The 16,098-nt window shown below is 35.1% G+C and overlaps 1 protein-coding gene across 7 annotated transcripts in view; it reads right to left on the bottom strand.

The window, feature by feature from the left end:
- The window catches only part of RYR2 (ryanodine receptor 2), a 364,829-nt gene that overhangs the window by 36,504 nt on the left and 312,227 nt on the right, over positions 1 to 16,098 (bottom strand). For all 7 annotated transcript variants that reach the window (XM_021391077.1, XM_021391074.1, XM_021391073.1 and 4 more), the window contains 4 exons: positions 5,194 to 5,293; positions 4,877 to 4,956; positions 2,793 to 2,869; positions 1,433 to 1,506 (listed from right to left, as the gene is read on the bottom strand). In XM_021391077.1, coding sequence (XP_021246752.1) covers positions 1,433 to 1,506; positions 2,793 to 2,869; positions 4,877 to 4,956; positions 5,194 to 5,293 — 331 coding nt within the window. The remainder of the gene's footprint in view (positions 1 to 1,432; positions 1,507 to 2,792; positions 2,870 to 4,876; positions 4,957 to 5,193; positions 5,294 to 16,098) is intronic.

Consider the following 16,098-nt stretch of genomic DNA (forward strand, 5'->3'; position numbering starts at 1 on the left):
GCAAATATGGAATAGATTTAGTATTGGTTTTGGCAAAATTAGTACTATACTAAAATATAAGGATCAAATAAACAGAAAAAAAAACAAAAAAAATCCCTTGAGGAAGCACAAAAATACTCTAACATCAGTAGAGTTAATTATGCAGTGTTCAAATAATTGTTTATATCTGCATTCAATAGCAGTAATTTCTAGAAAGAGTTAGCTGTTCATCTTAAAGTTCAAATTATAAATATTTAGTAATAGAAATATTGTCCAAAAGCTTAAAACACTGTGCAACATAGTTTTCAGTAAAATATGAAAGTAATGGTCAAAAACTCATATACCAGATAAGTGTATCAGTGCTCAATCTACAATCATGTGACCAGAGTTTATCCACTTGAATTCACTTTATTTTGTTTACTCACTCAAATCTAGCAGACTATATTTAACTTATAATTTAACTGCGGGAGCACTTTTGGAGAAACAGCATTTTATTACCAGACTTGAAGTAATTGAGCCAGATTTAATATTCCATGGTATTAATTTGAGACAAGCAATTGAATAGTCAGGAAATATGCCACATAAAAGAGTTACAGGCACAATAGCTAATGAGATATGAAGTGTTGAAGGGATGAACTATGAGCCCCAAAATGCAATGATGATTATGCAGTCAAGCTTTTTTACCTTGTTTTTAAGATAAAAACATGTAAAAAGATTTGGTCACTGTGGGATTCAAACATAAAAACACATTGTAAAAAATACTGTACGTAGGGGGAGAAATTGTGCTTTGGTAGCCCTGGCAGTCATGTAAAAATGAGACTAATTGTTCCAGACAACATAAGAAGGTAATCAAAGAACTTACTGTCAGACAGAAGAAAGAAACTGACAGTGAATTGACAACACATAGCGTAGAAAGCTAAAGTGGTTCAAAGTCAAAAGTGAAGCAATTTTTTTTTAGTATTTCACCACAGACCAACAGAAAAGGCTTATTTCAAAGAAGCAGCTTTCCCAGAAGACCTTTTTTCCAAATAGCAAACAGAGTTTTCTTGACATCTACTATTTAGCCTATTGTTTAGCTAAATTGTCTGTTTTTAATTCTGGCCAACTCAATTTAAGAAATCAGGTGGGAGTTTATGCTGAAACTAGTTAAGGACTTCTGAAATGTTATACACACATAAACATTGCTGTTTGTAACCAGAACCTGCTTTCAATTTTACATGCAATTTCTTCTTTGCTTCTTCAAAATGACAGCTAAGCCTCCTATGAGAGGGTTCTGAAACTGTCTGAAACTTATTTACTATTGACAAGTATGGCCTTAAGTAGACCAATTACACAAAAACCACATCATATTTTAGCTTCAGACTCTAGATATATATTTAAAGGTTTCTTTCAAATTTTCTTCCACAAAATGTAGAAGACAAAAGTTCACAGATCATTTCTGTTAAATTATTACCTGATCCCTCCTCAGTCACCATGCCAAGGCCTTCTGCTTTGTTTTGACGTTCAAATGCATTTAAGTCAAGAACACTGAAATGAGAAAAATTATATTTGTTCAGAGATTAAATATATGTAATATTTCATTTTTTGAAAGATAGAGAAGGGTTTGTGATTTCATTTAAGTATGTAATCATACTAGTGTCAAGAAGATATATTTCAGTGGCTTACTATACCCATCTGCTATAGGATTACAAAACTCAGTGCTATAGACTTAACGTGCTTTTGCCCTGAAAATGACAATACAATTTAGTTCTTTATAATTGATAAAAAAAGTGAATGCATACTATATATATATACACACACTCATTTACAGCGGCTGAAAAGAAGCCACATTATTTTCTGCTTTCATGCTATAGTCCAGTTCATCCCAAGCAGCAAGGTTTATAAGAAATCTATGTCATTTTAAGTTCCATTCAGCGTACCTCTCCCTCCTCCATGTTCTGAAAAACTGACAATGCCAAAAGGGTATCTGTACTCAATTATCCAGAAGTAAGGAAAGAGTACTCTTAACATTGATTTCCGTCTGTGAATGGAAGGTTCTGCCTTTCATTGCTTAGCATGTTAGCTTGCCATTAATAATTCTTCATCGTAAGCAAGAATGTGTAGAGAAATCACATGAATGTTGATGAACTCCAATCTAACTGATTTCAAAATGAAACTTTGCCAAGGTCAGTGTTATGAAAAAAAAGGACATAGGATAGTACACTTGACATGACAGAAGGCTGAGCCTTTTTATTCAGGAAGTCTAATTTAGTCCTATATTGTAAGTCGTTAATACATTAGTTATTCATGTGGTTTACTCTAAGTGTATTTAAATATTTCACATATAATCAACATAACACGTCAAGAAGCAGAAATGAACAAGAAAAATCATAGTACCTCTTCAGTTTATTAAAACAGTACTCTATACCTTTTTCTGCACACTAAAATTCTATTAATTCTTCTTACAAAGTTCTGGTTTCCCAAAACCTTGGGATTACTTACACTGATCATTAACCAGGTCTCTGAAGGATTACAGGATATCTCCAGAGTTAAGAATTCACTCCAGAGGAATGCTCCTAAATCTGGAATTGTTTTCTGGTATATCTCAAGCAGACATAATTGTCATAAACATATCTGAAAACAGATCATTAACTAAGGCAGATTGATATAATATGAAGATTTTCATACCATATTGTCCTCTACTCTAAATCTAGCACATGGCACTCTGCAGGTACTGTTTGCAAAAAAATATGTCATTCTTTTCAAAAGAATACGTCCTGTAGAATAAAAGCTAAATATAAAATAATGAATTTTTAAAGTAGATATTTTCTTACCTACAGGACTGCATAAGACCAGCAAGACTCTGAAAGAAACCCACATCTTTCTTATCCTTGAGGTAGTCAAGCATTTTCTGCAGTAAACATAGATCATATATCCAGAGAATTAATATTTACACTGTGTTATCCTAATTTACATAACACTATATTGATTCTAGATTAGCAGTGATATTGGTGTTTCAAAATACCTATAATATTTACAAACTATGTAGAGTCTTGCTGAGAAAAGTGCAGGTGTCAAAAATAAAAAGAACATTTAAAAGCCCATGTTCTTGAAAGAAAAGGACATCCATTTTATTTACTTCTCCCTAAAATATGGAAAATAATTCAAGTCAACTCAGTCAGCAGAATTTTAGTGATTAATATAAATAGGATCTTGCTACTACTCAGCAACACATTTCTATTCACTACTATTTCAGCACCAGACTGGGATTGTCATGGCCTTAACTTATTTTAGCTTATTTTAGATGCAATAACATCTCGGTAGTCAGAGGAGTATTTTTACATTTGTTTTAGCTGCAGTGTAATCTGTACTGCCTTCCTAATAATAGATTACAATAACAAGAAGTTATTCACTGGAGTGAACTCTGATTCTAGAATGAGTATGCTGTAGAGTGAAGATACAGGACCAAACCAGAGGTCCCAGATGTGAAAAAAATCACAGCAATCAAAGATCAATTTCAGATGGAATGCTATAAGAATTCACTTTGTGAATGAGATAAAACTCTTTTTACAAGTAACAAAAAGAATAGGAAAAAAGGATAATAAGCAAACTCCAAAAAGAAAAAAAAAGAAAAAATCGGGCACTGTTAACAGAACGTGTTACCACAACCTTACATAGATCCAAGATGGTGGAAAAAGAACCCACACCATCATCAACAGCAAGCTAATTGTAGTAAAGAACTCCAAATGATGATGACTTTTCAAAATTGCTTCCACGACTTCCTCTGCCCCTACCATTCCCAAGGAAGACTGAGGAGTTCATGCTAGGGCCCAAAGAAAAATTGGAAAGGTGAACATAACACCTGAGAAAATGAGTAGGCAACTGAAAAATAGCAATTCTTACTACACTATTGATGCTTTTATTTTATATATATGTAATTTAGACTACAAGTATTATTACATTTACCAGATTCATAACTGTGTCCTGCATTTCCTGCATTCTGACTAAAAACTAACATTTTTTTTTATTTTAAAAAACTAAATTGTTGCATTATAAATTCAGATTAAATAACTATGTACACATTATAGTTCTTCTAAGTCATTTAATATCATGACAACACAAAGAACTGGCAAAAGTTCAAGTAGATTCTTCTCTAGATAAGTTGTGTACTTTCAGGTAGCTTCCTGGAAATGATAGCCTTAGAAATGGATATCATTTTTTGGCTGTCCTCAGCTTCTTCAATGGCTAGTTAACAGAGGAGCCTAACTATTCCCAGTTTCCCATATTCCTTGAAATCACCCCACAGCAATGTAGTACTGGCAAGTCTGAAACCTAGGCTCAGGAATCTTCAACTGCTGCAGAATGCTGAATGTAGTATGCATGAGGCACTTCTCTTCAACAGTACAGAATACTGTCGAAATACGAGACTTGCCCTCTGCTCACTACATTATGTTACCATAGATCAACAAATCAAGTTTCTTCTTATTATTATTAATCTCTGCTTTTATCACAAAGACTGTCCAACGTGTAAGCTAAGGACTTCTGATGTGTAAAAATTTATTTGTGAATACTGAGACCAACATTTTTTCTCTCCTGGCTACAAGAAAATGGCAAACTCCCCCCAGAAATTATTTCACAAAATTCTTCACAGGAGATAACAATTTAACATAAAGTTTCTCCCTTCCAGATAAAGTGTAAAACAATTGTTTTAGTCGTGCATTCTGTAGATTAATTGTGTATATAGATGAAAAGAATAAAACAAGGTATTATTTTGCAAACTGTTTTCTTTTGGGGATGACGTTAAAAGTATAAAGAGCACTTGAAAACAGTTTTAACCACATAATTCATTACAATAATAAGGACCATGTTATAAAGTTCTGTACTGACTAGAAGGAGTGAAAATAGATGAATACTGTACCTGCTGAACAGTAGAATTCCCTCCATTTAAGATGGCAATCCCTAGCTTTAGGGTAGCTGCAACCATTGGCCCCATCTCACCTTAAAAACATTAAAAATACTTTTAGATCACACTTTAAAACAAGAATGTTCTATTAACTTATCCATACATTGACTTAAATGGCAGTGATCAGGAGGGACATTTCTGTTTCTCGTGTAAAACATACTATCTCTCTTTCACGATAGCTAGCTTAATACGTTTGTGAGCACTTTTTAAAGATCGCAATTTCAAAGTTCATCAGAAATAAGTCTTAATATGAAATCAACAAAAAACATTACCTTTACTAGCACTGATTGTCTGAAGAACCATCTCAGCAGCACCCCGGTCATGCAGTCTGGCTTGCTGATACAGAAGTTTTTGCTTTTCCATTTCTTTTTCCTGAATAAAAATTCCAGTCATTTAAGATGTAGATTTTAGTTACTATCAGTTCTCCAAAGGTTTTTGGTTTTCTCTTAGTATATGGGCTCTATGGCAACATCATGGACCAACTTAATACAGACAGTGCTATCGAACAGATATTTAACATGTTCAAGAAATATTCTTCCCTTGGTATTTTTCTTTAATATGATTTTAGTAGTTTATCTGAAAAGGAGTTATTTCAATTGTAAATAATTAGGTTAGTTCAAAGCCCATATTCATTATATATATTCTGCATATATAAAAACTTGCACTTTTGTGCAGTAGTTGACACTCAGTAATCTTCTATAGAGGGACTATAACTTCATACTGCTCAGTATGTGGCTCTTGAGTTGCAAGTTCTTGCTGAATACCAGAGTAACCAAAGCATTTCACATTTTTTTTTCACAACTCCTCATTACAACACAATACAGATTGCCCACCCTACCAACAGAATATTTGACAGAATGTACTGTGCTTTTATATTTCACATCCTATAGCGGCAACAAACAATACTGCATGGCACTGCTTGAGCAATGGTGAAGTTTATTCTTTATAATTTAAACTACTACTAAAAAAAAACAAAGAAGAGCATAAGGAGCAAACATAAAGGCACAGTTAATTCCAGGTGAATTTGAAGTTTCACAAAATTAATTGAAGTCTGCTGGAGAATTGAGGATGACTAAGCAGTATAAGTTGCAAAATGGACGTTGCATAGAGCCCTATGACAGCGAGTCCATCAGATGGTGTGGTAGAAAGCTTACTCAAAAGGAACATGACACAATCAGTCAGTATCATGTCCAAAAAACACAACGCCCAAAACATGTATGACCTAAAAGCAGGAACAGCTGCAGCAGAAGTAGCCAGAATGACAGCTTTGCTGCCATAAACTTTCCATCGAAGTTACAGAAAAAAAGACACTGGAAGATGGAAGAGGTTTAAAAAATGAAGGCTTGCTATATATAGAGTATGAATAATAAATTAAAAAAAAGAAGAGGGAAAAAGAGAAATGTGTTTAAATGAATGAAAAAGAAACCTTCAACTCAAAAGCAAACCAACACAGACATTTATGCTGTTACCAGAGAGTTCTCGCCGAGGCTGGCAAATTTGTTTCTTAAATCTTTGATATTATCGTGCTGCGGAAACAAAATTCATCAGGGTTTTTTTTTTCACACTATTAGCTCTCCTATGGTTAAATTGTATCTTTCTTTTTTCCTTAAATTATGTGACTGAGCTAGATGGAGGCACAAAAAAGGAAAAAAAAAAAACTATGGCAGCTTTGCTTTGTATTTAGCCATGCTAAAGTTTGAAAGTTTTGCCTTCATGTTTAAACCTCTTCCTGGGAGTTCAACAAAAACAAAACAGAAACATACACACGTATGCACCTATGTGTGCGCACACACACACACACACACCACCAGAAAACTGGGACATCACAGGTTCAATACACCTACAATAAAATATTTTCCTTCGCTTCAATCAGTGTTTACTTTTTAAAACCTATTTCCTATTTATAGTTACTTTTTGTTTTAGACCCAACAATCTTTCAAGTTGTCTTTCATTGCAAGATTTATTATTCACAAGCCTACCATCAGCTATACTACTTTGATTATACGATATTTTTGAGAAGTTCTTAAAAATGGGTATAGTAAGGATATAGTTGTGTAATCTACATACTAAAAAAGTAGGTATGCACAATTCTGGCAATAGCACTGCAGAACAAATAGGTACTGCCCAAGAACTTGAAGTCAGAAGGGTGGCATTTTCCATGAGATATCAAGCTGTTTAGGCAACCAAAGTAGACCAAAACAAAATAAAACAAACAAAAAAAGAACCCTCAAAAAAGAGTCAACAATCATTTCTTCGGAAAATAATCATTCATTTGGTGATAAGGCCCACCAAGTAGCATGTTGTCCTCTTCAGCTTGACAATGCTTTTTCTCTGTTGCTTTCTCTGTGCACCATTAAAACATAGACATGCGAGTCAGGCTGGGAAAGTAGAGTGGTATGAATTCTGCTACATGCCAGCACTGATTTTGAGTGAGTCATCCATAAAATAGAAGGTATGCAACATTAATAGAGCGGCTAGCTGCTCAGGTTATCCATTTTTCTATAGGGTACACTTATTGCTAATAGTTACCTGTGATAACAGACTGGTTTTTTGTGCTTTATTGTGCCTGTCAGTTAACGTCAAGAAAACTACCAAAATAACTAGCTAGTGGCTTGAATTTTCTGCAATTTGCTAAAATCATAACAACGGTAAGTAAAAATGTTTCATATGACCTGAAATACTTGAAGTAATTAACCAGAAATTTAAATAAATAAATAATAAAAAAACAAATCTATTGTTTCTTGAGAGTTTTCCATTTATATGGGAAAAAGCTGACCATGTATGTATGCCCACATTACAGATTTCCTCCAGCAAGTTTCCATGACAAAGAAGCATTTTCATCACACTCTGGAAGTAGAGATTCAAACTTTTTTTCTTTCTTTCTTTCTTTTTTTTTTTTTTTTTTTTTTAAATAACAGCGAGAAACTACAGGCCAAAAACACAAATTGGGGAAAATCAAAAGGATTTTTTTGACGTAAGGATGACAAAATATAGGAATAAGTTAAAAAGAAAATTACTAAATTCCTAGAAGACAAAATAATCTCAAGAGAATTTTTAGTAAAACTGTTCTTTGCAATTCTAAAGCCATTTCTCTGTCATCTGTTGTACTTTCTTCCTCTACATATTTTTCCCATAGTTAAAGAATACTGATATATCACAATACCAGACATTTCTAAACCTTCTATCAGTTGATACTACTAATATAACATCAGTAAATACTTTTGAAAACATTTGAAAGTGCTCTTTAAGCACCATCACTAAAAGTGATAACTTCATGAATTAACTGCCATATTGCTAGATACATGCAGTCTATAAGCATTTTTTAAAATTTCTTCAAAAATAAATCTATTTAATTGGAATGTAGTAATTCTGGTAGAATTCCTGTAGTGTTTTTTTTTTTTTAAATACTACTAGGTGAACATATGCTTTGATCTACTCTATCTCAACTCAATACCTTCATAAATGCAAAAATATTCCATACAATCCCCCACTACACATTTCCTTTTTGTAAAAATTTCTCCATTTTAGCTTGCAGCAGTATCTTTACTGATGTCATCATATTTACCATGTCATTCAATTATATTTTCCCTTCTTGCAATGAACTTAAGTTTTCTTTCATACATTACTGCTACCATATTCTTGCTCTATCGATAATGATATCTCTCATCATATCAATTCCCATTCAGGTAGATAGGAACTAATATTGTTATGAGTCATAAAGAGGAAAAATATTGTATTTGGGGACTTCCAAATCTGTGTGTTCTCAGTTTCCAGGTTTTTTTGTTTGTTTGTTTACACTAATCATAGCTATGAAACTATACATTACTTTCAAACTATCCCACTATTTCTTGTTTAACGGTGGGCAACAAACTTGACATACTTGGAATAGCTGAAAAAGCTGTTTAACTCTCTATGAGAATTAAAAATAAAAAAACCCCACAAAATTAATGGATATTTAGAATATTTCACTATGAGTGGATTTAAATTCTTTAGCTGAAGCACCATATCTTCCAGAGAGCAACAGGTTTGGCAAGATCATTATGTAATTACTGCACCAAAAATAATCACAGAACCCTGTGGCATGCCTGGGAGTGCTCTTGGAAAGTACCGCACCAATGCTGCTGAAACGCTGTAGCATGAAGCAATGCTGGTAGACACAGAAGACAAAAGCAGCCAGAGCACATGATGAATTATCTTAATGAGTAGCCACAAATCATCATTTATCAACGTGCTCCTGAACTGAAACCCAAAGAAAACCACAAGCATATCATTCACTTTGTAAATAAATTCTCTTTGAGACTTCTGTAGTACACTTCCCATAACCAGTTGGAGGTTATGTTATTCCTATACCCCAAAGCAGTCATAGGATAGAAACTGAGAAACAACTGACCTTATAAAGAAGGTATTAATTGCACTGATCCTAAGTCAATGATACTAGAAACTAGATTGTGGAGAATCCAAACACTGCAAATAAGTAGGAGCATATGACAGGTGAAAGATTGGCTGTCCAGAGGTGGACCCAAGTTCTCTAACTGGATGAAAGAAAATATAAGAAAATATTTTCTGCATAAAGTCTATGATTAAAAAAAAGTGACTGATGGAAATCAATTGACTGGGGAGCAGAGAAAGAAAACAAAAGAAAGAAGGTCCAGGAAATAAAAAATAGCACAGTATCAACAACATCATGATCTAAGAAAGAAGACAAGAACATGGAAAATCTCATCATATCTTACCTAAACAGAAGCTTGTGCTTTTGTAGTAGATATACAAATAACTTATCCTGTAGTTGTGGATAGACACAATGTCGCATATTAGGTAACTAGTGACACTGTGTAAATCTGCGTTTTGAAGTGTAAGTCTTAGAAAAGCCATTCACCCTGGCTATAGCAACTTCCTAGCTTGTCCCCCTTCATGAACAACCACCTGCAGAGCATTCCTTCAACAATCTGACCCCAGTGGTGAATGGCATCATTCCTCAGCCAGCATGTGAAACTCTTCAGAATATGCTTTAAGTAGTCCCTTGTCCCCTAGTTTAATCCGTTTTATTTGAACTTTATATGGATACCATTCTGTAGAGAAATATATAAACAGTTCAGAGAACAGAGAAATAAGTAAATGCTACAAGATTGAGAGACCCACTCTGACATCTTCCTCAGTGGAAAGACTGTGAAAAGAACTTCTAAATTATCCTGCAGGGTCTCTGCTTCCATTTCACTCATCTTGATTCTTGCTGTCACATTCAAAGAAAAATTCCAGGTGGGTTTGTTTAACCACTGCATCATCATCTACTGGATGACAGCACTGAAAGAGTTTGCACATATAAACTTCACCCATCATTTTTATGTGCTAAATCAAATGCTAAAACATTTAGTATCATTTAATAAAGAGTAGCTACTACCTCTGCTGTCAAATACCACTTGACAAAATTTTGTACTTATGATTTTATCTGATTCACCTCTGTGGTACCAAAGATTCTCATAACTCTGGACTGTGCATCAAAAATTAAGTGAGACTGCAGGCAATCACAGAATGAAGACTTTCATCTTGTACCTTTCTTACCTCTACAGAAATTCTCTAGTAAGAACTCAAACTAAAGGTTTATTTGAGGCGACCCAACCACCAGTTGCAAAAAGAAAAATAGTTTCTTTAAACATTAGCAAGTTTCAGAATAATGGCTCCTTTACCTATTAAGAAAATCATCACAGGAAGCAATTAACTGTTGGGTTTTCAAGAAACCTAAGGGTAGTTTGCAGTTCCCTGTCTACAGTCAAAGGAAGATTTAATATAGCTCTAAATACAAATTTAAATTTGATTGCATTAGCTAACAGTCAAATGTTAAAAAAGATATTCAGCAACATATCAGAAGAAATGAAGAAATGAAAGCAATAAGAACAACAACAAAATCCTCACCACTTTCATTACTAGAGTATTTTTTTCTGAGGATATTGTTTACTGAAATCAGTTTCTGAAATCAGAGTGTAATTCCGAAGTACTTAAAGTACTTAAAATGGACCTTTTATTTGACTTCACATTTTATTTCTTTTAGCAGAGCAGGATATCTTTTCTCAGCTCTTCAAAGGTTGAGTTTGGCAAACTATACTCATAAGGATTCTGGAATTATTAAAGCAGTAAATGAAAAGTTGTATTAATTCCATTAGACATTATGGGTAGGAAAAACAAGATAAACAAATTCACTGGATTGTTTAACTCCTAAGAAATGATATATTGATCATATCATTCTTCAAAAGAAATAGTAGTAACACTGTAAACGGCCACTCAATTTACGCAGGCTTTATGACAAAGGGTAATAGTGATTATCACTGGTAGGCTAGATCCTCAATAAAGAGCTTGCTTTACTTTTAAGTACTGAAGTTTGAAATCATTTATGGGCCTGAGATAAGTGACAGAATAATATATCCTTTTTACAAAAATCTAAACAAAGTTGTTAGCAGTAACAGAGATTAAGCTCTTACTCCCTCATTTCTTCATAGAATTAACCAATTTATTTTGAAAAGATAAACTAGGTTTAATTCCTTTTTCTTGAGTCACATATTTAGAGCACACTAATATGAAGCAAACCACTAGAATTAGTGACTCAAATGTAGAAATCAATTTGCACTCAACTAGTGAAACACTTTGATTTGAAATAATTTCCTATCAGACAGAATCAAGGAGGACACTGACATTCATTCTACAAGGAGTCATTTGAGCAACTGTTCAGAGGGGTAGAAAGTTAACTTAAAGGCAAAGACCAAGGAGAAAATATGATAATTCAAAGAAAATGTTAGCAGTCGAATGCTGATAGATTCATGTTGTGCCCTTGTGCCCAAGAAAGCCAATAGAGTACATTAAAGAAGCATGGCCAGCAGGTCAAGGGAGGTGATCCTCTCCCTCTACTCTAAATGTGCCCTGGTGAGGGCACATTTAGAATATTGTGTCCAGTTCTGGGCTCCTCAGTTCAAAGAAGACAGGAATCTACTAGAAGGAGTCCAGCGGAGGGCCACAAAGATGACAAAGGGCCTGGAGCACCTCCTTTATGAGGAAAGGCTGAGTAATTCAGATTTGTTCAGCCTGGGGAAAAGAAGACTGAGGGGGGATCTGATAAATGTTAATAAATATCTAAAGGGAGGTGAGAGGCTAAAGGATGAGGCCAGGCTCTTCTCAGTGGTGTGCAGTGATAGGACAAGGAGCAATGGCCTAAAACTTGAACATAGGAAGTTCCATACTAACATGCAGAACTTCTTTATGGTAAGGGTGACAGAGCACTGGAACAGGTTGCCCAGAGGGGTTACGGATTCTCCTTCTAGGGAGATATTCTTGACCCATCTGGACACCTACCTGTGCGACCTATTGTAGGGTACCTGCTTTAGCAGGGGGGTTGGACTCGATCTCTTGAGGTCCCTTCCAACCCCTGCAATTCTGCGATTTTGTGAAGCACAGACAACTTTACTGTTTATTTACATTCCAACCTCCCTAATGCTCACTCAGTGATTCAGTAACAGATTATTTGTAGAGAAATGAGACTATACTGCATGAAGCATGAGCATGAAAATTGCAGATAAAATGCACTCCTCATTTCTACCACATTCTAAGCTTGTCCAAAGGTCTTGCATATAGAGCACGGAATAAAATAGAATCATAGAACCACCAAGGTTGGAAAAGACCTCCAAGATCATCCAGTCCAACCATATACCTACCACCAATATTTCCCACTAAACCATGTCCCTCAGTACCACATCTAAACATTTCTTTAACACTTTCAGAGTCAGGGATTCCACCGCTTCCCTGGGCAGCCCATACCAGCACTGGCTCTTTTGGAGAATTTTTTCCTAACATGCAAACAATCACTGCTGGTGCGACTTGAGGCCGTTCCCTCTAGTCCTACTGCTAGTTACATGGGAGAAGAGGCTGATCTCCACCTCACCACAATTTTCCTTTAGGGAGTTGTAGAGAGCAATAAGGTCTCCCTGAGCCTCCTCCAGAATAAATAATCCCAGTTCCCTCAGCTGCTCCTCACTCCTCCTTGCACTCCAGAACCCTCACCAGCTTTGTTACCTTTCTCTGAACATGCTCCAGGGCCTCAGTGTCTTTCCTGTAGTGAGAGGCCCAAAACCGAACACAGTACTCGACATGCAGACTCACCATGGTTGAGTACAGAGGGATGATCACTTCCCTGCTCCTGCTGGAAACACTATTTCTGATACAAGCCAGGATGCCATTGGACTTCTTGGCCACCTGGGCACCCTGCTGGCTCATGTTCAGAAAAGCGTCAACAAATACTCAAGTCTGTTTCCTCTACACAGTCTTCCAGTCACTCTTCCCCAAGCCTGTAGCATTGCCTGAGGTTGTGGCCAAAGTGCAGGGCTTGGCACCTGGTCTTGTTGAACTTCATCCCATTGGCCTCAGCCCAGAAATCCAGCCTGTCCAGATCTCTCTATAGGGCCTTCCTACCTCCAGGCAGATAGACACCTCCTGCCAACTTGGTGTCATCTGCAAACTTACTGAGAGTCCACTCAATCCCTTCATCAAAGTCATCAATAAAGATACTGAACAGGACAGGACCCAATACAGACTTAACATTGTACTTCAAGACAGGGAAGCAGACAGACAGAAACACACAAAGGCACACAAACACTTGGCATATATGGTCTCACATCTTTACAACAATTTCCTGTCAAGCATAAAGGAAGCAATAATTATTTGTATCTTTTTCCCTTTGAAAACACTTATCAGTCAGAAAAACAGACTAATTTTTAAGGAACGTATAGCATTTAGTGTATGGAAACCACACAGGTGAAGTGCTAGATGAGTGGTGTTTAAATAGCTCAGCAGAAGGAATAAAGAAAAGTCTGTACTATTAGACTGACTACATACTTTCATTTGGGCTTTTTTTTAGTATGTATGATGCGTTTGTAGCAGTTAGAATACTTTTTAAACAATTCTTTGCAAGTCTGCGTGAGTACATTCATCTTCCAGATTAATGCTTTTAAGGTATGAAGGCGTAACAGAACGGAGTGAACTTTTGAAGGAGTAAGAATGAAACTGATCTTGAAGTATATCTTCTCTTTCTGAAGTTCTATGGGAAAAAATTATTTTGCAAGCTGAATGTTAATAAGTGCTAGCAAATCCAAAACCACAATGATCTTGATCTTTTCAATGGAGAAGTCTACATCCCCATATTGCTATATGCACTGAATTTTGAAACCACTGCTTGGAACCTGACCAGCAGGCAAACCTGTGCACTCCCATCTAAAGTAATCTCTACTTAGTCTAGCCTCCATTAGCCACAGAACAAATAACTATATTTAAGAGCCTCAGAATAAAATTTAGCTACCGCACACACTATAGCTCTTCTCAAAACATTAACTTTGCAGTACTATCAGCAAGCAGTTTGATTCAACAATGGAAACCGAGACTTCTACTTGCATGAAGTATGCTGGTAAGTTGGTGCTTAAGCTACTGATCAATCTTTTAGAAATGTGTGGTGAGACTTTCATTGAGAGACATGTAAGACTGGGTAAGAAACTGAGTGACTATAGTAATTACAACTGCAAAATTTCACACTAATTGCCACCAGGTTTTTAGAGAAAGCATGGAACAACAAGGAATCACTGCAGATATGGAATAGTTAGGGAGCTTCTATCAAGTATGTTGACACTGAAGGCTAAGATTTCCATCTACTCCAAATGATTTAAACCATACATAAACTACAATATAAATGATGAGACCACTGTGACAAATACTGGATGAACAATTCTGCTATTGTATCATAAATGCGTATCTGCTAAGATAGAGAAGTCCTGTCAGAGGACTTTCCCTTCAGAGTCATATATATCAGTTAAATCATTCAAATTAAATTATAATCAGAAAGAAGATAACTAAAGCACAAAAAGCAAGAAAAATAAAACAATATGAACAAGCCAAATGACACTCAGTTTTCCCCAAAATGGCAATGTGTTTTTGTATGAATTTCTCCTAAATAATTCTTGGTGTCTTTAATAAGATTCTGTGCACAAGAAGGGGTTGGTGGAGAGATGTCATGCTAGAAAAAAAAACGTTAGAAATGTTTTCAAGACCTTTTAGATGAACTTATTCAAGATGTTGGGCCTAAAAGTCACAAAACTAGACCCAGACAAATACACACAAATTTTTTTTTGTTTTACCTTGCTGCGTTGGGATCCTGTGACCTTAAGGAAGGGCAAGGACAAGAAGCGAAATAGCAATAAGAAAAAGAAGTCCAAAATTTTTTTTTCTGCAGGTAAGTGACTGACCAAATACATACACAAAATTGTCTTTTGAAGAGCTAATGCATTATTTGAGTAGAAGCTTCATAGATACAGGAAAAAATAATGTAAAAAAACATAAGAATAATCTTTCAAAAGATAATCCTGAATACTAAACAAGAAGCTCATTACAATTCAGATAAGGAGCACTAGTAAAACCCTTACTGGTAATGTTATTCATTCAACTCAATGACTTTCCATTTATTACGCTTTTGCATTTATAAACATAAATCTTTTAAATATCTAGTAAGCATGCATGGCCAAATTGACAAAAACTTATAGAAATATTCTTTGTTTAGTCAATGATAATGTCATACACTGCATTTCCAAAAAAAAAAAAAAAACCTTAAAAAAGGAGCATGGAAATTTGGAATCAGACTTAGTTATTTATCACAAAACAGAAAATGATATATTAGACAGTTTAGTTTGTAATTCAGCTGGTCTACAATTTCTGAGGGACTAAAAGGAATTGGTATTTTTCCTAACTTCTGTATACTGCAAAACAGAGAATATATACTTAAACAATTCAGTGCTATCTCATACAGCGTTTAGAAAAAATACATAGCACCTGATATGTACAAAACAACGAGAGTGGTAGTAAGCATGCCCCAAATCCCTTTTCAAAAATCCAAGTAGCACAAATAGTTTTATATCAGATAAACCAGTATATCTATAAATATTAAAAAATAATAAAATCATGCATTTCCTGTTTCTGTGCTTTAGTAAACATACTAAATACAAGTATTAATTGATTAGCGAATACAGGACAGCTTTTAATGTCATCATATATCCTCAAAGTTTTCACAAGCTAACTCTCTCACTTCCCTCCAGAATAACAAATTTCTCTTGATTTTCATTTTCTTGGTGGAAAAAGAGAGACAGAACACAGAGCAC

This window comes from Numida meleagris, chromosome 3 (assembly GCF_002078875.1).
Source record: "Numida meleagris isolate 19003 breed g44 Domestic line chromosome 3, NumMel1.0, whole genome shotgun sequence".
NCBI classification, from domain to species: Eukaryota; Metazoa; Chordata; class Aves; order Galliformes; family Numididae; genus Numida; species Numida meleagris.